The sequence below is a fragment of the Equus caballus genome, chromosome 2, assembly GCF_041296265.1.
Source record: "Equus caballus isolate H_3958 breed thoroughbred chromosome 2, TB-T2T, whole genome shotgun sequence".
Classification (NCBI taxonomy): domain Eukaryota; kingdom Metazoa; phylum Chordata; class Mammalia; order Perissodactyla; family Equidae; genus Equus; species Equus caballus.
In genome coordinates, this window is record NC_091685.1 from 23308892 (window position 1) to 23334158 (window position 25267).

General features: G+C 44.2%; 1 protein-coding gene across 4 annotated transcripts in view; it reads left to right on the forward strand.

Moving 5' to 3' along the window:
* Window positions 1-25267, forward strand: part of CSMD2 (CUB and Sushi multiple domains 2) — a 592855-nt gene that overhangs the window by 343872 nt on the left and 223716 nt on the right. For all 4 annotated transcript variants that reach the window (XM_023633833.2, XM_023633839.2, XM_023633859.2 and 1 more), the window contains one exon: window positions 23858-24184. In XM_023633833.2, the coding sequence (XP_023489601.1) occupies window positions 23858-24184 (327 nt within the window). The remainder of the gene's footprint in view (window positions 1-23857; window positions 24185-25267) is intronic.

Here is a 25267-nt window from a genome sequence, read left to right on the forward strand (position 1 = left end):
GGGGACCAGGGGTCAGGAGGGTGGCAGGGAAAGTTAGCGGGGAGCAGCTTGGGACAAGTAGGAACAAAGGGGAGACAGTTCTAGAGACCAAGCCCAGGCCAGAATGTGTGGGTGGCGTGGAGCCTCAGAAGGTAGGGCTGGAGGCAGGGCCTCAGAAGGCAAAGGTACGGACTGTGGGAGTCCCAGATGCCATGGAAGCTTCATCTCGGAATCCATCTGGATAAAACAAGGCAAGGAGAACTGGGAAGGGCAGACCCCTGGGGCAGAGAGCTGGTAGGAATGAAGTGGGTAGCACAGCCAACAGCTACTTAGGACCAGGATAAAGTTCCCTGCCCCACAAGCTGAGAGATGCAGGTAGCAGAATGCCCCTGGGGCGCTGCCCCTCAAGTCCTCCAAAAATTTACTTGACCCTTGGCTCATAGGAGTAGTTTTAGGAAATCTTTCTGGAACCTTCAGTAAGGGCAGAAGACCATGAAGTGCTGCTCAGCAAGCCTTCATTTCCAGGAGCGAGGCTGGCAGCCCCTACGGAGCTGGCCATTAGTTATGAACAGCTGAGAAGAAGGGGACAGAATGGTCCTGGCAAGTACGGGGTGGAGCTCTCTGTGGTTTAAAATGAGGAAGAGGAGCCAAGCTTGTTGATGAGACCTGAAGCAGGCACTCTGGAGGGCAGTGTGGCATTTCTTCTTCTGGATGATTCTGGGATATAGGGGAATGGCATGCCCCAACCACTGCCATCACTCGGATTTTTCTTGTCATCTGGGAATAACAGAACACAGCTTGAGTCTCAGGGATGCTGGCTTCAGAGGAGGAGGCCAGAGAGAGCCAGCTGGACCCATGCCTTTGCACCACATAGCAAAGTGGCATTTGTGTTTCATGAAGGTGAAGGAGCTCTATCGGTCAGCTCTCTACTGAGTACTCAGTCCCTAAGCCGATGCTTCCATAGGGCCCTGGCTTTGCCCTCAGGAAACAAACAGTCTAATTGGTGGTAACAGGATGGTGCTAAAAACGTCCTGGCACACTGAGATGACTTTGGTTTAAAAATCTGGAGACTCGTTCCTTTGTCCTAGCTGAGCTTCATGACTGTGGCCAGGGCACCTTCTCTCTGGATTTTGGTTTTCTATTCTATTCAATAGGGTAGCCTTCCATTCTGGCTCCGAACATTCTAAGCCTCTCTGATCGTATTTACAGAAACAGATAACTATGACATGAACAGTCGTCACATTTTCCGCAGCGAATGCTTGGAAACCACTTCTTAAAGTGAATCCTTTACAGAATAGCTCATACTTTGGTTGAGGGATAATGTTAAACTTTGATGTTCTCCTTCTGACCCCAGATCAAATATATCATAGTTGGTGATCAATAGAAAAGGGGCAACATCTCTAAGCATCTATACAAATATGAAAGAGTATCAGGTGGTCATAAATGTAAGTACAAAAGCACCTCTAGCAAAGTGAGCATAAGTGTCCTGAAATTTACCACACAATAAATATTAATACAATACTTAGCAAACAATACTGCTGTTTCCTTCTTAGGATTTAGAAGGGGATTGGGGAAATATTTTGATAGCTCCAATTTCTTTGAACAGTTGTCCAAAGAAGTGCCAAGCAGCACACTGTTCTCTTGAAACCTTTTCTTCAAAACAACTCCTTACTAGGGAATTGCCCTGCCGAGACCACACAAATACACTCTTTCCTTCATGTTCTAAAACATTTTCTGTAGCAAGCAGAGACTTCAGAATCATTTCCTTGGCTTTTGAGCTGCCCTCACAGTAGTCGATGCTCAATAGATGGTCTTTTTTCATCTAGATTTTAAAGAAGATTCTGTTTCTCACGGTGAAAAGCATTTTGAAAGAAAAGATGGAGCCAGCTTCTTTCCTCTTACACTGTCTTCCTCCTTGGTTAATTCACATCTCCAGGGATCCCTGCTCAAAATCAGTTGGAAGTGATACACTTTCCATCCACTGGACAATATTTACTGAGTGCCTACAGTGTGCCAAGCACCACGTGTTGGCGTGGGAGCTATTCAGTCTCTGCCTAGGAAATGTGCTCAGCCTGGTGGCCTGGTGAGAAAGCTCTGGTCAGGTGGCACAGATTCTTCACCTTCCCAGAAGCTCTGCTGTGTCACCCCCTTCCTTACAGAAGGACAGAGAGCCTTTCCCATACGACCATGTCCAGTTATTCCTCCACAGCAAGAGATACGATGGGAAGGAAGATACAAATAACTCTGAAGGTGGTTTGCAGAATACTTGATGCTTTGTTGACAGGCTAGCAGAACCTTTCACACTTCATCAGGAAGCCAGGAAACCAATTATCAGTCCATTAGCAGCCACTTTCAGAAGAAATTTCAAAACAGCCTTTACCAGAAATATGCCAAGACGGCACAAATGCAAGCTTTCCTTCACCATTTTGTAAACCACCATGAGAAGGTGTGAATCCTAATTGCTCAGTTCCTAGTGTGTATGGCACATGTGTGAAATGTGAAAGCAGGGCCTCCTGGGATGTATACTGTAAGTTACAAGTCAGCACCCAACCTTGAGAGACCAAGGGAGGGAGGGGTGGGTCCATGGGTGCTCAAAGAAGATGTTGCAGAGGGTACAGGGCTTGAGCTGGGCCTTGGAGAACTGGGAGGTAAAGGAAGCTGTTCCACAGGAATGCTCTGGGAAATGGTCCTCTCCTGGTACTCCCCTGTCCCTTCCTCCCTGAGTTCCTCCCTCCCCACTCTGAACACACACACACAGTGCTGGACAAAGAGTGGATTGGGCCATATGGTCATCAGGAAGCCGGTCTCTCCCACGCACTGTTACTCTAAGGCAGGGTCTCTTAACCTCAGCGCTACTGACATGTTGGACCAGATAATTCTTTTTGTGGCGGCAGTCTTGTGCATCGTAGGATGTTTTAGCAGCATCGCTCTCCTCCACCCACCAGATGCCAGTAGCATCTGCTCCCCACCCCATCAATTGTGACAATCAAAAATTTCTCCAGACATTGCCAAATCTCTCATAGGGGAAAAACCACCCTAGTGATCTAAGATAATCTAGTCTCATCAAATTCTAAATATGAAGAAATCTGTGTGTTTGCATTTTAAGTGAGGCTGTGTTTAAAGTCCATAGAGTTATGACAGTGAGAAAGCATGGGGTGAGGGAGGAGGATGATGTTTATTCAATTTTTTACGTCATTGGGAAGATATGAATCTTCCCTACAACTTTGTGGAGTATTTATTCTCGCATTTTACAGATGAAAACAAAGTTCAAGTAGTCAAGGTAACTAGCTCAGAGGTAACAGAACCATTCAATGATGGGCTGGAATTTGAACTATTAATTGACGGAGCAGCAATTTGAACGCAAGCTCATAGTACTCCAAATCCTGCGCTCTCTCCATTGCGCCAGATTTCCAGAATCCAAGGGGTCATCGGGAAAGACAAGGAAGCCCTAGGACAAAAATACTAGGTCAGAGTACAGAAGCAAACTGTTGGCTGAGTTACTCCAATGAAGTAACAGATTGACAAGAGCTAGACAATTCATGAACACTAGATCCTTGACCCTCAGTGGAACTATACCAGTATTGGATATCAATATGCAATATACCAGTGTCAAAGCCTTTTCCTAATCTTTGCTTTTTCTCATTATTTCTACTCATCCATTTATCCATCCATCTTTGATTTATTGAGCACCTACTGTGTACAAAGTCAGCTGCATAAAGGAATATGACTGATCTGGTCAAATTCTAACCTGGAGGGTCTTTGGGGGTGATCCTGCTCAGGTTGAAGAGGTGATCTCATAGTGCTGTGCCCTATATAATGTACTGTAAGTCTTTCAGAAGTATCTGGAGCTCAAGGGTCAATACCTAACACAAGCTTTTGGTTTATTCTAGTATTCAAAAGTTTAAGTAAATTTAAAGGTTTAGATAAATAATATACTCTTAATTTCACTTCCTTAAACCAAAACCAATTTTAGATTTGGCCATTCTTTTTTGACTCTTACACACATATTTCATGTGGCTTTAATCAAATTGAACATACCATCTCACATTCTGTGTTTTAAACTCCACATTATGTTGCATATGTTGCCATGAGGCTGCACATCTGTCATAGTTATCATTCTTAATATCTATGGATATTCTGCCTAGTGAATGGACCATGACTTAGTTAACCAATTATGTTCAATTATTTTATATAAAGCTGTAATGAACATACTCAAGCATATGGCTTTTTTTTTTCTTCGCTTGAATTATGTCCTTAGGATAAATTTCCAGGAGTGAGGTTGTTGGGTCAGGATATGAACATTTTTATTAACTCTTGATGTATATTGCTCCCCAAAAATGTGGTGTCAGTTCATAATACCAATAACACAAGCTATATGATTAAGAATAAGACTCACAGAACACACGGCCTTCCCATCCAGAAACATGGCATACCTCTCTTTTATGGTCATCTACTTTCACTTTTCTAAATATAACAACCTTGTGGTGTTCGTCATATGGGTCACATATATCACTCGTAACCTTTATCAGCATCGCCAAACCTCAAGTGTTTGTGTAGCCTTTTAAAAATTGCTAATTTAATAGGTATAAATTGGATATGTTCCTACAGCACACCCTTGTGAACTTCTGCAAAGTGCCAAATGTTATGATAAGTGCTGCAAATCCAGAGATGAATTGGACACAGTCCTTGACCTCAAAGAGCTTGCTCTAATGTGAAGATAGACCTAATTATGTGAATTAAAGTGGGCTCTTGTGGTTCAAAATTTAGTTTTCCGATAAGCAAGCATTGGTAATACAGATGCGTTTAGGATCTTCCCTGTGAAGATTCATTCTTTTATTTAACACATATTCATTGAGTGCCTGTTATGGGGCTGGCATCATAGCAGGTGCTGAACAAGAGAGCAACAGTCTCTCTTGTCATAGCATGCAGGCATGATGTCATCTCTGTCCAATAATTGGGCCTGAATGATGGGAGGACAAAGTTGGGGCCCCGTTGCAAAAGGAGACATCCAAGTGGTGGTACTGAGTTCTGAGAGAAGCCCTGGGGCTTGGGCCTATGCAAAAGGGGGATGTTCATTAGACACATTTTGCACACATACACGCATACACACACACGTGCACGCACATGCACTCCCTGTCTGGGTACTTGGTTTGTGGTAGTTCCCAAAAGGGTTGGCAGCTGCCAAATGTATGTGACTGAAAGAAGGGAGCGGGGCCCAAGAAGGGAGTAGGGTCCAGAGAGAGACTGCTGGGTACCCAGGGGCTAGAGGCATGTCCTCGTTGGAGCTAGAGGAATGAAAGTGGCATCAGGATTTCCGTCACAGGACCCTGGACAGAGACTCCAGTCCTGCTCTTTCTACAGTGTCCTGGGTCCGGCGCTGTGTAGGAGGGACATGGGGCATTTGCTATTTGCAGTCTCTGTGTAGCAACTGTCCGTTCCAACATGTGGGTACGAGAGAGTTGCGTTGGTATTTTCCTTTCCAATTGGAAGACTCTCTTTCTCTATCATGGGTAGAAGCTCTTTGTGGTATTAGATATATATTTTCCCAATGTCTTCTTTTCCCTTTTTTTTTCATTTTGCTATTTTGCACTGTACAGTTGTTTTACATTTTTATATGGACAGATCTCTCAATGTTTGTGATTTCTTTTCAAAGCTGACAAAGTTGTCGTTCTGCCACAGATCTGAGAAACAGTTTGTTCTATTTTTGGTTATTTGTCAGTAATTTGATTTTTTTAAAACTATAATTTGTTAATCCATCTGGAGTTTATTTAGATGAATGTATAATATTGTGCAAACTATTACGCAGTTTTCCAACACAATTTATTATGTAATTCATTTCCCTTTTGATTGAAGGAAATGCATTGTTTTATCACCTCCTGAATCCTCACATGTAGTTAAGTCTATTTCTTGAGTCACCACTTTGTTCTCCTGCTCTGCTTCTATCTTAGCGCCGGTATTGAATAATTTTAATTGTTGTTTTATAATATGTTCTAATATCTGGCAGAGCTCAAAACTATTCCTTCCTCCCTTAATTATTTTCTCTTTCAGAATATTCATTGTTATTCTCATCTGTTTGTTGTTCAAGATTAATTTTAGAATCACTTTGTTAGAATAAAAAAAAGAATCCTATTGGGATTTGTATGTGCAGTCTTGTTAAAGTATAAATTAACTTGAGGAAAATAGGCATTTTTATAATGCACAGCCTTCCCATCTAGAAACATGGTGTGTCACTCTCTTTGTTCATCTACTTTCATTTTTCTAAATATAGCGGCTTTGTGGTTTTCTTCATATAGGTCACATACATCGCTGGTTACCTTTATTTTAAATAGGCAGGTACTTTTTTCGCTCCCCTCCCACCTCGACCTCAATGCCCTGTGCACACGGGAAGCATGTCTCCATGGTCCTTCCTCTACATGGCTGAAGCCTGGCATTCCCTGTGAATATATAATCCCAGATTTTCCAAGACAAGTGCAATTTCAAATATCCTTTCCTTTGGCCCAGAAAATATTATCACAATAGCTAGAGTCCTTGGAAATTGCCTTTTTCATGTGTTCAGAGCTAGAACTGGGATCAGCTGAGGTTCGAAAGTGTCAGGGTCAATGTGGGGGATTGTATTCCTGGGCATTGCTTCTGATCAGGGGCAGGGGCGATAATAAGGGCTGTGTGAGCATCCTCTGCTGATGCAATGTTCTCCTCATTTCTCTAGGCTTCCTTAAAGGTCCTATTAACCCATAGGTGGCCCCAGGAGAGAAGCAGGGAACCTGGGGCTTGCTTTGGTCCAAATTTGTATTTTAGGCCAGTTCCTGGGAATTGAAAACCAGCATGCATGGTTCCAGGGCCCCCTTCCTCTGTTACTCAGTCCTCAAGAACCAGACCCCTGAAGACCTGTGTTCTCACTGTGCTAGTGATGTGCGAAGCTGTGGCGGGGTTGGGGGTGCAGTGCACCTGCTCTGTAGAAGGACGCCCAGGAATCCAAAGGAGTGGTTTCCTTGAACAGAAAGTTCTGGTGGTGGCGGGAGGTGGGGAGGATCTGTATCCACTCCTGCATGGGGGAACGGGCACTGCAGTCATGGCTGTGAAGCATGCCGGGACCGTAGGGACAGCCTGGGAAGGGTGAGCTGGAGTTGAGGGGAGCCAAGGCTGGGAGAACTGACCCTGGATAAAGGGATGACTCACAAAGGTGGCTGCCAGCATTTCCTATCAGAATGTCCTAGGAAGTAGAGTCCACATTTGTCCTACTGGGCCCATGTGGGTCATACACTGCTTGTTACCTTTATTCTTAAATAGGTAGACACTTGATGAGGGAAGGCGGCTTATGGGTTGAGTCATGTCTTCGCCCAAGAGAATAAAGTCTACCCCTGCCTGAGGGTGTCCTCGCCCCAGCCAGAGGCTGCAGTCTCAGAAAAGGCTTTACTCACAGCAGGGACTGGAGAGGAAATCAAGAAGGAGGGCACAAGCCCAGTCCCTGGGCTGGGGCACACGTGTGGGGCAGGGGTGGCAGATGGGGAGGGTACTGAAACTCTGTGGGTGTATGGGTGCACTGGCTCCTCAGAAACCCACCAGATGCAGACCATGAAGCCACACTCACCCCAGTGGTTTGAGGGGATGGGGCTTCCCATGACTGTCAGGCTTGGCTGGGCTTGGCCCGGGATCTGGCTGTAAGAACTGAGCCGGTGAAATAAAGGTCTTCAGTGTACTGGGCAGGGTCCGATCAGGCAAAGACTGGATGAAGGGATGGCTCGTAAAGAAGTACAGTCAACACTTTTCCTACCAATCCAGTGTGGGTCACAAATATCACTTATTACCTTTATTTTTAAATAGGCAGATACTTTATAGAGGAAGGAGGTGTCTTTGGTGGCCCTGCCCAGTCTAAAATGGACCCAAACCCAGCTTATCATTAGAATCACTCAAAGGCTTTTAAAATACAGAATCCTGGCCTCAGACCCAGAATTTCTGATTGAGGAGGTCTGGGACAAGGCCCAGGAATTGTAGTTCCAAAGCCTTCTTAGGAGATCTGGATGCCAGGCCAGATTTGTGAACCACTAATATGGGACACCTACTCTGTGCCAGTTGTTTGCAGGGGAGTTTTGGGTCATTCCTGAGGGGTTTGGTCCCCTGACAAGACAGCAGCCTCTTGAGGCATGGGACTATGATGTATGTGGTGATATGTGTGGTTGTATGTTATATGAGTCTGGCCAGGCTGAGGCCGCCATAACTAAATCGTTATGATGGTGGTAGCCTCCAGGGATCCAAGGATGTTGACCTCCATCAAGGATGTTGACCTCCACGTTGATATCCCGGTGAGGACCGGGATGCAAGGTCCAGTACTATGACATTACAACTTGATGTAGCCATCACCTGCCTTTCATTTCATTTGAATGCAGCAAAATGTAGAGGGGAGGGCTGCTACACACCGGGCACTGTGCTCGGCTCTGGGAGAATTACGGGGCTGACTCCAACATTGTCCTTGCCCTCCAGAAGTTCAGAGTCTGTGAGTGTGATAAGCACATACTTTTATTGTAAAGTAGTTTTTTAATTATTGAAATAATAAGTGTGGCCACAAAGTGCTACCAGGACGTAGAGGGAGGAAAATTTATTCCAATTGAAAGATTCTCACAAGACTTCCTGGAGGATCATAGCACAGGCGAAATTTCAGCCCAGTCCAACCCAGGAATCTGTCCAGAACCAAACTATGAACACAGCTTAGTACAGGGCCCGGTCCAAACGCTGTATTCCTACAGCTGAGAGTCCTGGTCCAGGGTATCTTGGGACCACAGCTGGCTGGGTGGAATGGGGGCTGGACAAACCGACCAAGTTTTATGGCTTAATCCTGGGCTGTGACCTCTACTTCTGAGGGGAATGACATGTATCTGACTTTGTCACTTCAGCTTTCACTTTTGGGATCAGAGCTAACAGGTTCCTTTCTCTCTGTAAAATTTTCACAGTTATGTATCTGCTAAGTGTGCTCCCGTGGCCTCGCCGCAGACCGTGCCTTTCCCCCTGTGCTCTGCCATGTCTGCCTCAGACAGCGATTGAGGAGACAGAGTTTCACCAATCAGGGCCTGTTTTCACAGCTGCTGGCTCAGGGGCTGGGGCTTAAAGCTCTACCAGTATCCCTCCCGCATTCTGTGAGCCTCTGGACGAATCTCATTTGGTCATAAGTGTGTCACCATCAGCTCTGGGTGTTGTGAGTGTTTTTGGGTTCTGTGGGTCCTGGAGAAGGCACCACTCACCTTTTCTAGAGCTTGGATTTCTAGGAGAGTCTTTAGTTATCCCTCTGGGATTTAAAGACCCCTCCTCCATTCCTCTTGTACAAAGGCAGTCTTCTGGGGAGCTCAGGGGAGATGGGCTCAGGAGCAGGGCTGCTGCCCTACGCTACCTCGTTCACTCCCATCTTGCTCTGGGAGTTGGATAAAACTCCCTCCGTGGGCTTGAAGGCAGCTCTCTCAGGCTGACTGTAAACTCCGCTGGATCGTCATGGATTCTCCTGGAGGGAAATCCAAACATATTTCCTTATGATCATGGTGAGCAGCTAAGTGTGCTTTTCCAGTCTTCAGTAGGTGGTGGTCTGAGGTATGAGCTTAGGGTAGTCAGAACCATGGCTGACTCTAGACTCCCTGAGTGAAGATGCTCTGCTGAAACAGCCTTAGAAAAGATGGTGGGGCTCTGACAGAGTTCAGGGGCTCAGGTGAAGAGGACAGGCCCTGAGGGCCTCAAAGACCCAGTGGCCTGGACCTACAGTCCCAGGAGCACCTTCTGAGCTGCTGAAGATGCAGTCTATACCCTTTCTTAAGTTCCCCTGAGCTCATGAGAATTCTTGGACTCAGGCTACATCATGGCAGCATACTTTTCTTCCCAGTTAATACCTGTGTTTGGCTGACAGCTAAATAAAAACAGCTGAAGCTAACCCCCTCAGCTGACTGAGGTCTGCTCCTGTGGCAAGGAGAGAACCCTACAAGTAACTCAAGGATCCTGGAGCCTAGGCACGGGCAGCTGTGGGACCTCACACCGGTGAGAAGCACTTTTTAGTAGACTTTGCTTGGTGCTCAAGAAAGACAGGGTCATCAAGGCACCCACTATTCGCCCCACGTGGCACAGCTCATCAGAATCCCAGACTAACCTCAGGACTGACAAAATATCCATCGCTCAAGTGTAGAGCTGTTCAGCACCAGGCACCCCCTTGTAGCTGCCAGAGTGCGTCTCCTTTCCTAAGCTGGTCTTCCCATGGAAGGTGACCCCAAGGCACAGTAACCAGCAGTCAACCGTTCCTGCAAATGAGTTTTGGCAGAATCTTCTGGATTTGGAGTTACCCACTCATTCATTGAGGAGAAGAGGGAGTGAGGACCAGAGATAAAACCTTTTGCTCTGGAGTCGTGCTTGGTTGAGCAACGGGCTATACTAGGGAGGAAGTGGGGAGGCTGGTTGAGACTCAGAGATGTGCTGAGCAACAGAACTGGAAAATGCCTCTTGTATCAAATTCAACAAAAATTGAATTTATCCCTCCCATGTGCCCGGGCATAGTGCTGCACTCAGTCCCTTCAGAAGCTTCATCACAATGAATCTTCCCAACAAAGGTGTGACTTAGAGTTGATAGTCCACTTTTTATACACGTGGAAATAAGCTCAGTGAAGCACAGTGGTCTGCCCCCCACCAAAAATGGTGTATAGCTAGGAAGTGAAAAACAGGCAAACCCAAATTTTTCAGGATTCACATTTGTTCCAGCTTTGGGGTGGTGGCTTTCTTTGGTCTTGTGTATTTTCCAAAGAACTTATGGTCTGTTTTCAAGGTAAGTGCTGAGCCCCAGGACTGTGGACTCAGCTTCTTCCCAGGAGTGCAGAGCAGGGACTTTCTTCATACTTTGGTCCATAAGGTACCAGACGTGTCCTGGGAGGTGGTGACAGGAGATCCTCAGCCAGCAGCTAAGGAGTACATAAGACGCCACTTCAGAGCCTGACCTTGGCAAGAACCTCTGAGTGTCTCAATGAAGAGGGTCTAGACGCTAGGGTTAGCAGCAAGAATGATGCTCCTGGATGGGCATTATTCCAGAGCCGTGGCACAAACCAATCTTGGCTGCAGGGTGATTCCAGGCAGTGGGTAATTCCCAAAGGTTAGACAGGAGCTGGCATTTTGCTGATAAGCAGTCAGTTTATATCAAAAACCTAGCCATCTTCTAAGGGGGAACAGGGAATGGAGTCCAGTTGTAGGAGGCAAGAACTTAGCAATCATCAGACTCCTACCAGTGAGCTTCGGTTTAAGATGCCAGTTCCAGAAGGGTATTGGATTGTGAATGAGGAACTTGAGGCAGAAGCTACTTCCACAGGATAAAGGATACTTTTGTGGAAGAGAAATAAACGGACCATGAGTGGGGTGACCATACATCCATATTTGCTTGGGATAATCCCAGTTACATCTTTTATCCTAGGAAATTATTAGTAGTACCATTTTTCATTCTTAAAAGTATCCCAACTTGGGCAAGATATTATGTGGTCACTTTAACCATGACCCAGCAGACTTTCTGCCAAGAAAAGGGTTAGGCCTCAGCTGAGTGCTTTGGACGCCGAGAGTGATCTCTGAGCCAAAGGTCTATGAGGTGGTTGACCCCCTCCTTCCTCTCCCCTCATCCCATGCCACGCCCCCCCTCGCTTACTCTGCCCGGACACACTCACCCCCTTTCAGATACTCATGTACTCTAAGCTCTTTCCTACCTCAATGCCTGTGCATTGCAGTCCACCATGCTGGAATGTTCCTCAGGAGGTTGGATCCTTCTCATCACCCCTAAAACTGTCCCCTCCCCAGAGTGCCCTTATCTAACCACCTTATCCAAAAGAGCAATCCTTCATTTTCTGATTTCTTCACATCCCTTTTCATAAGCATATTAGTCAACTTTCACTCTAGCATGAATAGTCCAAAACTCAGTGGATTGCAACAACAAACATTTATTTCTCATTTGCATCCCATAAGGGCTGTAGGTCAGTCGCAGCTCGGTGGGGCTCGATTGGTCTGTATATAGCCTCTCGTTCTGGGACCCAGGCTGGAGGACCAGTCTATACGTATGACATCCTGTTCTCATGGCAGAAGGCAAAAGCTCAAGGGAATAGAGTGAAACCACCCAAGAACATTGAAAGCCACTGCCTGGACATGCCTATGCCATGCTCCCTCACATTCCGGGGAGGAAAGCTAGTCACAAGGTCCAAAGTCAGTGGGGTGGGCAAGTGACCCAAGGGCAGGGAAGGAGCAAATGATTGTGAGGAAAGAATACAGTCTACCAAATAAGCTTCTCCCTAGACTGTACACTCCATGAGGACAGAACTGTGTATGTGTTGCTCACTGTTATGTCTCTAGTGCCAATCATATAGCAAATTCTTAGGAAATGCCGGTTTCCTATTTTCGTTACAGTTTTATAACAAATATGTAAAAGTTTTTCTATTTTTGTTATAGTTACTATTGACTGTATTAGTATTGGCGTTATTATGTAGACAAAGCCAACATGGTGGAGATAGGAGAGACCCTGGTTTGGAAGACACTTGGCCATCCAGAGCCTGTTAATGCAGGATTTTGTTCTACAGCCTTCAGGCTGATGGAGTCGTAGCCAAGGGTGGCTTGGGTACTACCTTAGTCTGTTTGGGCCGCTGTAAAAAAATACCACAGACTGGATAGCTTATAAACCACAGACTGGATAGCTTATAAACCACAGACTGGATAGCTTATAAACCACAGAAATGTATTGCTTACAGTCTGCGGGCTGGAAGTCCGAGATCAGGTTGCCAGCATGGTCGGGTGAGGGTCCACTCCTGGGTCACCCACTTCTCCTTGTATCCACTTGAGAGAAGAGGACTAGGGATCTCTCTGGATCCTCTTTTATATGGCACTAATCCCATTCATGAGGGCTCCACTCTCATAATTTAAGAATGTCCCAAAGGCCCCACCTATTAATACCATCATCTTTGGGGATTAGGCTTTCAACATATAAATTTGCAGGGGGTTGGGGGTCGGGGCACAACCATTTAGACCATAGCAGGCACTGAGTGGGATGAGCGTGGTACACAGACACTCCATGACTGCAGCTAGGAAAGATAAATGGGGGTGGGAGGGACCCACACCACTCAACAGAAATCATGCTTAACAGAGTTTTCCAGATGGACAGGAGGAGAGAACATTCTAAAAAGAGAAAATAGCCTGAGCAAGACGTGGGGTTAACCTTGCACATTTGTAGGGCTTTAAGTAGTCTAATATGGCTGGAAAGGAGGGTGCAGTGGGGGGTAGAAAAATAAAGATAAAACAACTTGGCAGGGGCCTGAGGTCTTTGGGGTCTTTTGCGCCCTTTTAAGGAGTTTAGGTTTTATCTTCTGTGCAACAGGGAGTCTTTAAAGGGTTCCAGGCAAGGATATAACATCATGAGAATTTGTGATTTACGAAATTCACTCTGGAGCCAAGATGTAGGATGAACTCAGAAGGAGATTTAAAGCCAGGAAACCAGGTAGACTGTTGCAATAGGAAGAGGACCTTAACTTAATCAGGGTGTGATGAAGATGTGACAAGTACAAGAGATATTGAAGAGATAGAATCGACAGAAGTTGGTTACTGATTGGATATGGGAGTGAGGGAGAAGGAGTTGATATATTTTGCTGAGGCAACTGGGTGTTGTCATTCATGGAGATAAAGAATGAAGGAGGCTTAGGAAAGTAGATAAAGAGTTCAATTTTGGACGTGCATTCGAGGTGCCGGTGGGATCTCCAGGAGAGAGGTACATCAGGCAGTTTCACATCAAGTCTGGAGTGTGCAGGAGGGTCTGGGCTACTAGTATTTCTTTGGGAGGCAATGGCATAAAGGAGGAGTAATTGGGGAGTGAGAAGAGGGCCAAGAGAAAGCCCAGAACTTGGTGATGACAGGGCTGAATCGTTTGCGGATGCCAGGGAATATTCCAGATTCTAGAATCTAGGAGAATTAGGTTTGGCGAAAAAGTCTAGGAGTTCAGTTTTGAACATATTTAGTTTAATTTGCTGTGATAAAATGCAAACTCCTCATGGTCTGAAAGACCTTTGCCATCCTCCCCAACTCATCTCCTGTTCCGAGCTCTGTGGTTCCCCCTGCTTCTGCCCCATTGGCCTCCTGTCTTTCACTTGCAATTCCCTCCATCTGTAGTGAATTTCCCTGAGGACGGCTGGCTCCTTATCATCAGGCCACATCTCAGAGGCCTCCTCCTCAGACAGCACATCTCTGACCTCCTTATTGAAAGTAGAGCACCCCCACTCCATTCGCTTTCTTTCCCTTCACCCAGTCTTATGTTCTTTGTCACCTATTAGAATGTAAACTTCATGAGAGCTGAGGACTTGCTTATCCGTCTTGTTGGTTGGTTGCTAACCCATACATAGAGCGGTGTTTGGCATACAGCAGGTGCTCCGTTAATACTCAAGCTAGGTGGAGACATTTCAAAGACCATTGGGTATCCAGGTCTGGAGCTCAGAAGAGAGGTCTGTCCTGGAGGTATACGTTTAGGAGTCATGTGTAGGGTGGGGTGCCCTAGAAAGAATGTGAAATGTGAGATGACCCGAAACAAGAGCCTTTCATGTTCCAAAATGCAAAAGTCAAGTAGAAGAGGAAAGCTTTCAAATGACTGCAGAGGCAGTCAGAGGTAGAGGGGGAAAACCTGGAGCGTTGTGATGGAAGATGGAGTGAGTGTGGTTAGGGATGTGGGAGGGCTGAGCTCTGTTGGAGGCCCTGCTGATCTAACTCAGGCCTCAGAACACCAGCGCCTGCCTGGGTGGTGGGGATTAGACCCCCAAAAAAAGGAAATACAAAAACTTGAGCACAATTCATGGCTTTTGGGTCAGATTACATCAGATATGAATTTAAGAGGACGTACTATGTGCTCAGGAAACATGTGGCCAGGATTGTCCATTTATCCCTGGTGCTCCTTCTGGAATGTACGAATTTCTAGAAGGCATCCTCAGTGTTCTCCTCAAAGAGAACCAAGCTTTAACTTAATCTTGTTTATAACAAGGATGTGCCCTGACAGGTGACCAGTTTCACTCCTCATGCATATGACCTTGAGAACCTCCCGCAGCTTCTTCAGGCCCAACGCAGTTAAACGTTAACTTTCACCAGCTCCAGTGGCAGAGATAATGTTAAGATAACTCAGATGAAAATTAGCATACACTGAGCTTCTGAGCGGAAAGAGGTGAAAGAAATTCAAGAGTGAGTTTGTAAAGTGTCTGCCTCCAGCTCAGCTATAGCATTAATCAGCAGGGCGGCCTTAGTTTACTGGTCCAGGGACACACAATGAAGCAAGCACAGTCTGATTGGGCTTCTCCTGCTTGAGTGAGCACTGCTGGAGAAAATCGCCCAACCAGGCAAATTGGCGCTGCTACAAATTCTTGGTCACCAATCTCAATCCAGCCTGCAACAGCGCCTAGCAATGCATGTGTATCTCTCACCTCATTCTATGCTGCTCCTCTCCGTGGAAGTTCCCAAGCATTCTCCACTCCCCTCCAACCCATGAACAGCCCCCTCTCCTCACCTTGAACTCGAGAATGACCTTGCCTCCCACCTTGCAGGCAACGTCCTCAACTTCCAAATACCAGAGACACTGAGCCTGCAGGTCATGTCCAGCGCCCTCCTTCCTCTCACCTTCCCACCTCTTATAACAGAGATGTTCACTCCTCTTTCCTATCAAAAACCAAGCCCCCCATAGATTGTGTGTCCCATTTAGGCTTTAGATCAGGGACTTTCAAACACCTTTAACCTCACAGGAAGAAATGCAAACACAGCACATATTCACGCACACACTCAAACATAATCAAAACGTACATGTCACAAACAGTCCTTACCTTTACTACCTATAATGCGCTCAGATATTCTCCATTCTCTTCCTTTTGTTTTTGGTTTTCTTTTTTCTTTTTTCTTTTTTAGCATCGAGCTCATGACCCACCACATCACTTTCCTGACTAACGGGTTGCAATCCACTGTTCCAAGAACTTTGCCTTCGATTCTCCCTCTCCTCCCACCTTCTCAGGAACCTCCTGCCTCCTGTAATTCATCCTCCTTCTCTGTCGCTTCAGCCTCCCCGCTTCTGCCCAGTCCTTCCCATCAACATTCAAATTTTTCACGTCTCTCTTATCTTAAAAGTAAAGATCTGTCTTCACACCCCACATCTTCTTGCTGGTTCTCTAATACTCTTGTTCACATCCAGACTTCTTGGACAGGATGCCTACCCTTGCTCTGTCCATTTCTCAGCTTGAGGCCCCTCGGCACCCCATCCGTTCTGACCTCTGTGTCCACCACGCCTGGAAACTGTTCTCATGAGGCCACCAATGAGCCTCTTGTTGCTGAAACCCAATGGGTCGTTTTCTGCCCTCGTCCTACACAGATTCTCAGCTGTGTTTCAGAACAGATAGCCCTTCCCTCCTTCTGGAAACCACTCTCCTGTTTGTCCTCCTACCTCTAGGCTGCTTCGTCTCCATCTGCCCTGCCAGCTTCTCTCCCTTCTCTTGCAAAATTCCATGCTGTCTTTTTTTTTCTTTGCCAATTTGATAGCTCTGTTGTTTGAAGTTTTTGTTTTCTAATGATATTGAACATTTTCTCACATCTTATGTCCAACTTTATTCATTCTTTTGTTAGTCGCCCCTTAATTTCCTTTATTCTTTATTCCTTATTTCCATATTTCTGTTTTGAGTGTTTATGTTTTTATCGAATTGTAATTCTTTATATGTTAACTGTAGTAAATATTTAACTGTAATAACTTGCAAATATTTCCTTTCCATTTGTTCCTCACTATTTAGCTTTTGTTTGAGTGATTTTTGAAATTGAAAAGTCTTTCATTTCTGTAGTTAAAAATATCATTCCCATTATGATTTCTCACTTTGATAAGAAAGTCCTTCCCCACCTCTGAGATAATACAAACATTCTTTATATTTTCTTCTAATACTCTATGGTACATTGAGTAAGGCGTGGATCTAATTTTTCCACAACTGATTAGCCATTTGTCCAAGCATCTTTTATTGATCAGTCAGCCTTGACCCCACTAATTTGAAAAGCCCTGTTCATCATATACTAAATTTTTAGATGTCTGTGTCCATTTCTGAACTTTCTTTTTTGGTTCCATTGATCTCTTGTTTGAAGCTAATACAATAGAGATTTTATTACTGAAGCTTTATAATATGTTTAATATCTGAGCTGGCAAGCCCTCCTTCCATAGGGAGAGAGTAGGTATCACGGCTGAGAGCTGGCCTCTGGAACCAGCTTGTCTGGGTTCATATCTCAACCCCATCACTTATATGCTGCGTTACTGCGAGCAGGTTACCTGAACACCTGGGCTCAGCTTCTGCACCTATAAAATGGGGATGATAATAGTGTCCACCTCAGAGGATGGCTGTGAGAGTCAGTGAGTTAAGACATATGGTGCTTTTGGAATGTCACCTTATACGCTATTTATTCCTCATCTCTCTTGGCTATTTTCACCTGTTTATTCCAACAGATAGATCTTACAGTTGTTTCATGTTCCAGAAAAAAAAATTGGTGTGGGTGTTGCCTGGAATTTTGTTAAATTTATACAATGATTTGAGGACTATTGTCGTCTTAACAATATGAACTCTTCATCCAGAAAAATATGTTGTCTCTCATTTTTAAATTTTCTTTTCTGCCTGTCAATAAAGTTTTGCTGTTTTCATTATATGAGTCGTGTTTGTTTGTTGTTTTAGGGCTGAATTTTATTTGTTAATACTTTTCAGATAGGATATTTTTACACTGTGGGTGTGTCAGTGTATAAGCAGGTGAGTGTGAACATGTGGATCATACATACTATTTTATGGGAGTATTTGGATCAAGATGAAATACCGTAGCTATTACAGTTTCTTTAAAATTTTAAAGCTCTGGCCATGAGACCACCATTCCTTTAGTATTTCCCGGTTTCTTCAAGTTTTACCCTTCATACAATTTTGGTAATTCACATTTTTGGAGGAAATTCTCCATTTTGTCAAGATTTCCAATTGATTAGTATGTTATACATACTACTCTTTTATAATTGGCTTATCTACTTGATTTTATTATCCTATCTCTCTATATATGTATCTTCTCTCTTTTTATTTCTTGAATAGACCAGTAAGTTTTTCTTTCATTGACCTCTTCAGTTATTTTTTCTGCTTTTATCTTTACTCGGTTTATTCTCCCTTCTCTCCTTAATCCTGTTTAATTATTCTCTTTGAAACCTTTTGAGTTTAAACACTCATTTCACTTATTTTATTTCTTTATTATTTAATAATGAATAGGCTATGAATTTTCTCTTAAATACAGCTTTAGCCTAGTATTATCATCACTTAGAAGTAGTCTGTGTTGACAGCTTTTGTTTCCTCTTTGAACTCAAGAACTTATTTAGGAAAGGTTTTGTGAATTTTCAACTGATTAGGGATTTTTCTTTGTTTTTTTATTATTGGTTTCTAGTTTATTTGCACTGTGAACAGAAAACGTGTCCCAACAATTTTCATTTTGTGGAGGAATTTATGGAGATTTTCTTTTTGTCCCATAGAAAGTTCATTTCTGTAAGATTCCATGGGCACTTGTGAAAAAGGTAGTGTTCCTCATTTGAAGGTTACAGAATTTCATATAACACATACACACTCATAGTATTTTACAGATCTTTTTCTTTATTTACTTTTGACTTCAGATTGGTATATTTTTCTCCAATTCTTGTATTTTTTCCCCTTTTTTTGGTAGGAAGATTTGCTCTGATCTAACATCTGTTGCCAATCTTCCCCTTTTTTCTGCTTGACAAAGATTGGCTCTGAGCTAACATCTGTGCCTGTCTTCCTCTATTTTGTATGTGGGTTGCCACCACAGCATGGCTTGATGAGTGGTGTATGTCCACATCCAGGCTGCTGAAGCAGAGCTTGCCGAACTTAACTACTATGCCAAGGGGCCAGCCCCAACTCTAGTATTTTTTTTAAAATAGTTTATTTTGTCTGTTTCAGTGCTTTGGGGCATAAAGTATCATAACTCTCCTATCTTCATTTTGGAATGTGTGCCTCATCTATTTTTTAAATATCATCTTTGAATTTTGTTTTGCTTTGTCAGGCCCCTAGTAATTGAATTATCGTTTTGAAAGCAGTGAACCTAGCAGTAACAACACCAAAATAAAAGACAGTAAAAGAGGGTTTTTCATCAAGCCTCTTTTATTTTCTATTCATGGTCATGTTAAATAATACTCCAATATTATGTGCAGTAATTATGCATCCACTTGTTGATGAGTTGTCCACCTTTATTATTTTTCAAAAGTCTGAACTATCTGAGAGCTGTCTGATTCAAAGATTTATCTAAGGTCAAGATCCATGAGCACAACAGTAACTACCTTTAAAGAGAGGGAAGGTACCTCATCTCTCTCCCTTGTAACCCGGTGATTGATAGTGATGAGATCCAATCATGACACTTTTGTTGTCCTCATTGGGGATGCTGAGACTCAAACTCTATTCTCTAACAGAAATGTTCCAGTGTAACATGCAAACATAATTTTCCAGACCAAGAATGATTAGACCTTTGTAGGACAGTACACCTTGCCTTTTCCTGCCCTTGTCGCAACAAGAATGAGATATGTCTTGGAGTGGAAGACTGAACTTTGTAGGGCCACGTTCTTGTTCTGTTAGTGGCAGTTTATCAGCTCCATCGCTTTCCAGATGCAAGAAGAAATGTCTCCCGGTAGCTGTCCAGAGGACTCTTGGGCTAAAAAAGAATCATCCAAGAGTCTGGGGTGATATTATAACATCCAAGGGTTTGAAATTAACATTAAAACTCCTTTCTTCATGGTTCGCATTTGCCTCCACCAGTTCTCAAACCCTGGCTGCACGTTAGGATCACCTGGGGAGCATAGAACCTGTGATGTTCTGGGCCTACTCCACCAAATAAAAAGGAATCTTTGGGGCCTGGGCGTTGGTAAATTTTAACGCTCTCCCAACGTGAAGTCTGAGCTATATTGGCCCATTCCTTCATTTTTGACTATTCTGAGTCACTTTGTTTAAGGCATGTTTCTTGTCCCAAAATGAGGGTTATATTTTACTAGGAGAGATTAGACCGTATACTCTTATACACTTATCGTAACAAGTGATACTTTGTCTTTTTTTTTAGCATCTTACTTTACATTTCCCATCTTTATGCTTTCTTGTTGTTTCCTTTGAATTCTATTTTTTTGCTAAATTCACTGCTTTGGTTTTTCCCCTTTGGTAATTTTGAAGATAAGCTACTTTATAGTCTATTACTAATTACACTTAACATCTTTAAAAACATGCTCTAACCTATATTTCTCTAATTAACCACAGAAACTATATAACAGAATTTCTTGCAAGACGAAGAAATTAGCATAGCTCCTTGCTCCAACTTTACTCATTATATCAGTATAATCTGCAGTATTTCACCCTGGGGTTTGGGCAAGCGTGATAGCTCGTATCTTCTCTTCCAAGGGATATTTGTTATACTGCCATTCTGTTTTATAACTATGTTTATAGCAATTATTTAGATTCTTTACTAGTTGGTTTATTTGCTTGTTGCCAGCCTTTTTTTTATTCTTTGTTAACCATAACTTTCCCATAGTCGAGCTCTTCATTTGGATTCTTCTCTTGGTTGGGTAGAAAACATCTTCAAGTAATTTTTTAATGAATTTTATGTGAATAATATATTTTTTGAGGTCTTTGATATTGGGAGTGGTTTCTGTTGTCTTTGCTTTTTAGCACCTTGGCTGGGTCATACTCTTTTCTACTGTAAATTATTTAGGGACAGATCCATACTGTATCTAAGAGAAATGCATTGAGGACCATGGCACAGTATTTTTCCCTAGTTTCCAGAGCGGATGCTGGTATCCACCTATTTCTTCAGACTTTGGTCAATTCTGTTGATTGGGGCTTCGACCAGGATGGGAATGTAAGGCACACATATTCATGTTGCCATCTTTTCAGATAGTATCAGCCATTAAATGCTCATTGACTCATTCATCAGATATTGATTGAGCACCAACAATGTGCCAGGCACCGTGGGAGCCATTTGGGATTCAGGAGATTGAACAGACAAAATTTCTGCTCTCATGGAGTATATGTGTATGTGTTGGGGAGAGGGAGGGACCCCCCATAACAATAAGCGAACAAGGTAATTTTAGACAGTGATAGTTAGAGCTACTATTATAGCTGCTCAAAATGCTGCCTCTGGAGCTTTACAACATGGCAACCCCTTAAAAAGGGTATAGAGAAAAAAGTGTAAAGTGATAGAGTGAGGGAGCCAGGGTGGGCACTTGGATAATGTTAATCACATTCTCCTCAGCAGCAAATCCATTTGTTCACACGCTTACAGTGCCCTGATGATCTCCTCTCTGTGATCGTAGTGCTTGTCTTTGTCTTCAGTCCACCTTGGTGATATTCTTGTTGACAGGCTATTGTGGTTTTTCCCCTTCTGAAAGGCCTTTGGCTTTGTTGGCTTAGGATTCCTCTTTATTCGCATTATGCTGCCAGCGGGACTACCACAAAGCTGGAGACAGGATGGCTGTGTGGGGGCATCCACGTCCAGCCTAGAGCCCCCAGCTCAGTGCTGATGTAATGGTTGGGGTCAACAAGTAGATCTTCGGCAGATTCTAAGAACACCCTCAAGGACTCCACTGTTAGACTTAGGCCCGGTGGGCAGTTCTGTCCTAATAGTGGGAGATGGTGTTGAGGGGTGGCTAAGAGCTTGGCCCCTGGAGTTGGATGGGCTTGAATTTGCATTGATTTGCATAGATTTGAACTTGCTGCTACCATTTACTGGCCACGTGACCCTGGCAAGTTACTTAACCTCTGTGAGCCTCAGTGTCTTCATCTTTAAATGGGGTTAATAACCTACCTCTTAGTGTTATTGTGACAGTTAAATTGAGTAATTGATTAAAGTGCTTAGAACAGTGCCTGCACTCAGTAAATCCCCCATAACATATAATAATAATTACTATTAGCTATAGCTTGGGTTCCCTAAAAGCTTTTTCATGCCCTTCTCTCCCTTTGGCTCAAACTCTTCCTATACTTATAAAATAAAGAGATTACAGGAATAAGACTGAATGTGTCTTAGGGACCAGGTTCACTTTGCTGAATTTGTTGGAAGGGCTTTGAGTAGCAGATTGGAAAGAAAAACCAAATGCACGAAAGGGGAAGATATGTGGAGTCAGGGAGAGGAAGGAGAAACTCAGCATGAGGAATCCCCAATTCCTTTGTTTTGTGTGTTATTTTCTTTTGCAAACATGATTTTATTATTATTTTTCACCTTAGCTTCATTATAATTAACAAGCCAAATGTTATACTTGCTTCAGTTTCAGTATTATTAACAACCAACATCAATATAAATGTTATAAAGGGATTTAAATGTTTGTCCATATTAAAAAATGTTTAGAATGGGCTTATATCATTTTTGCAGTCAGAAAAATTAAATATTGTTTTCATTTTGAAAAAACATCACCCAGAAACCTATTACTCTAATACAATTTTAATTGGGGGGCTCATGTCCTTTTCTTTATCCGTAAATAAATAAATATTTAATAGCTATAATCAAAAGTATACATATAATTTTATGATCTACTGTTTTACTTAAAGTTATGTTTAACATTCTTCTTTCTGCAGGGTCATATTTATCACTTTAATGATTGCAGTCAAGCCGTATCACATTAAGGCTATCACTTACGCCACATTATTGGGCTGACACATAGGTTGTTCACATTTTTCCTCTGTAATAAAATTATGTCACTATAAACATCTTTGTCCATGTGGCTCTTTTTCTTTTGAATTAATTCCTAGAGATTACTGAGTAAGAATATTTGAAGAGTTTTGTGGCCATTGATAAGAATTCATATACTCCCTTCCAAAAGGATTATATCAACTTCACTCTGCAACAGGCAGTAAATACACATGACTTTCCATGAAGCCTCCACAATTGGGGTGGTATATTTTTTCTTTATTTTTTTTCTAGTGAAATATGGGCTGTGTTTTCATATTAATTCTATTTTCTCTCACATGAATCCTCTGAGCATTCTCTTTGCTCATCTTGGCGACGTTCTTATACCATGATAAAAGCTCTAATTCAATATTGATATTTGCCCTTGGCTTATTTGTTGCAATTATTTTCTTTTCATTCTGTTCTTTTCCTTTTTAATTTTGGTTTAGTGTTTGCTTGTTGGTTTTTCCATTTATGGCACTTTCCTTGGTTCAACCTTGGTCCAAGGTCTGTTAGTCACCGGCATGAAAAGAGTTTGCAATAAGGGTTTTCAGAGGAGTGGATCTTAGGGTAAAGTGGAAGAGGAGGTGGGCGGGACATCAAGGTGAGGCACTATCCCTTCTCTCCCCCAGTTTCTTCCAAAGCTTTGGTCTCTGAAAGAATGTGCTTACCCGGCACCTCCTTAGCATAGCTCTGTAGCTCTGAGGTTGCCAGAATCCCCAAGGCACACCTGTCATGTCCCTACCAAAAATGTTCAAAGGAGAGAAATGGACTTGGACTGTCTCCACCCTGGTTACCACCTGGGGGATCACCACCAGCTAAGAGGTCCCGGGCGCTCTGACTGCACTTTAGCTTGAATGATGGTTTTACCCCAGCACAAGGGACTAAGAACATGCAGGCGCTGTCTGGGGTGGGCATACTGAAGAGGGGAGAGGGAGCCAAGAGAAGACCAACTCTGGCATGTCTGCAGGTTGCCAGAGAGACCTTTCCTTGCGCCATGCTCAGCATGGAACCCAGCATGCCTGCCACCTAGAGCTCGGAGCCCAGTCAGTCCAACCCAACTGTGTCACCTTTCTTTCTATTGCTCTTTACACTAGGGAAATGCTCCCCCTGCCAGCCCTCAGTGGCCCAAGCAGAATGCTGGGGGCACCTACTGACCTCCACTGCTCTTCTCTTTCAGTTTCCTGCTTCTTCAACTTCACCAGCCCCTCTGGGGTCGTCCTGTCACCCAACTACCCAGAAGACTATGGCAACCACCTCCACTGCGTCTGGCTCATCCTGGCCCGGCCTGAGAGCCGCATCCACCTGGCCTTCAATGACATCGACGTGGAGCCTCAGTTTGACTTCCTGGTCATCAAGGATGGGGCGACTGCCGAGGCCCCCGTCCTGGGCACCTTCTCAGGAAACCAGCTCCCCTCCTCCATCACAAGCAGTGGCCACGTGGCCCGTCTCGAGTTCCAGACTGACCACTCCACGGGGAAAAGAGGCTTCAACATCACCTTCACCAGTGAGTCCTCCTCTGTCCCCAGCTGGCCATCCCTCTGACTGTCAGCCTCTGAGGATGGTTGAGGGTGCTCCCGTGGAGGAGAGTTGGTGTGGGTGAGCTGGTTCCAAGGGCATTACGGGGGGTGCCATGGCCAGGCACGGGGCTCCAGCTTGACCAGAAAAAGCATAAAGCACTGGCTGCTGGGCAGGGTGCCCTTTTCTGTGGAGTCACTGGCTTTTGAGCATTTATTTCCTATAGGTGTGACATGTAATGTAAAAGGAGCCTGGGACCTCATTTCTCCCTCCCACGCTCCCCCTCCTAGAAGGCCCAGCTAGAACCAGGAAGAACCCAAGAGAGAGCGAGCCTCTGCCATCCTCTCATTAGTCACTGATTTCTCTCTGATGTGCTCCCCCGAGTCCTTGAACGCCTACTTACTGTTGACTGCAGGTATTGCTGGTGGGGTTGCTCATGCTTCTCTTGCCCGGTTCCCATTCCCATCGTCAAATCAGAAACAGAGGTCTGGAGCAGTGTTTCTGTTTAGCGCTGGGGCTGATAAGAGCCAACTCTAGGGGCATTTCCTCATCACCCCTCTCAGGGCCACAGGCCAAAAGTTGTCACCTCCGATTTCAATCCTGGGTCCCTTCTCTAGAAACAACCGGAAGCTTGGCTGGAATTATTTTCAATTCTGTGTCTCATGGGGTCATAGGGAGGGTAGAGATGGGGGCAGAAACTTCGAGACTGGAAATAGCAAGCTGGCAAAGGTAGCAAGAAGTGCTCATCTGGTCTGCATAAGCTATAGACCCCATGAAGTTGGCCAATGGCGAATAATCAAATGGGGCTGCCGCTGGGTCTGCCTGAGCAATTAACCAGATCCTCTCCCAGAGGCTGCTTGTGGAATGCACATCCCCAGTTCAAGCTCCGCCCCACGCATACTGGCGCACATGTAGAACTGGTCCCTCTGGTGCTTTTTGACAGAAGTGATCTCTCAGCCACTGCCCCCACCCTTGCCATAGAAGTCTTGCTTCCTTCTCCCGCCTGCCTCTGGGGTCTAGGTGAGCTGAAGACAATGGGTCCAAATGGTGGGCCACTGGGGACTCCAGGTGC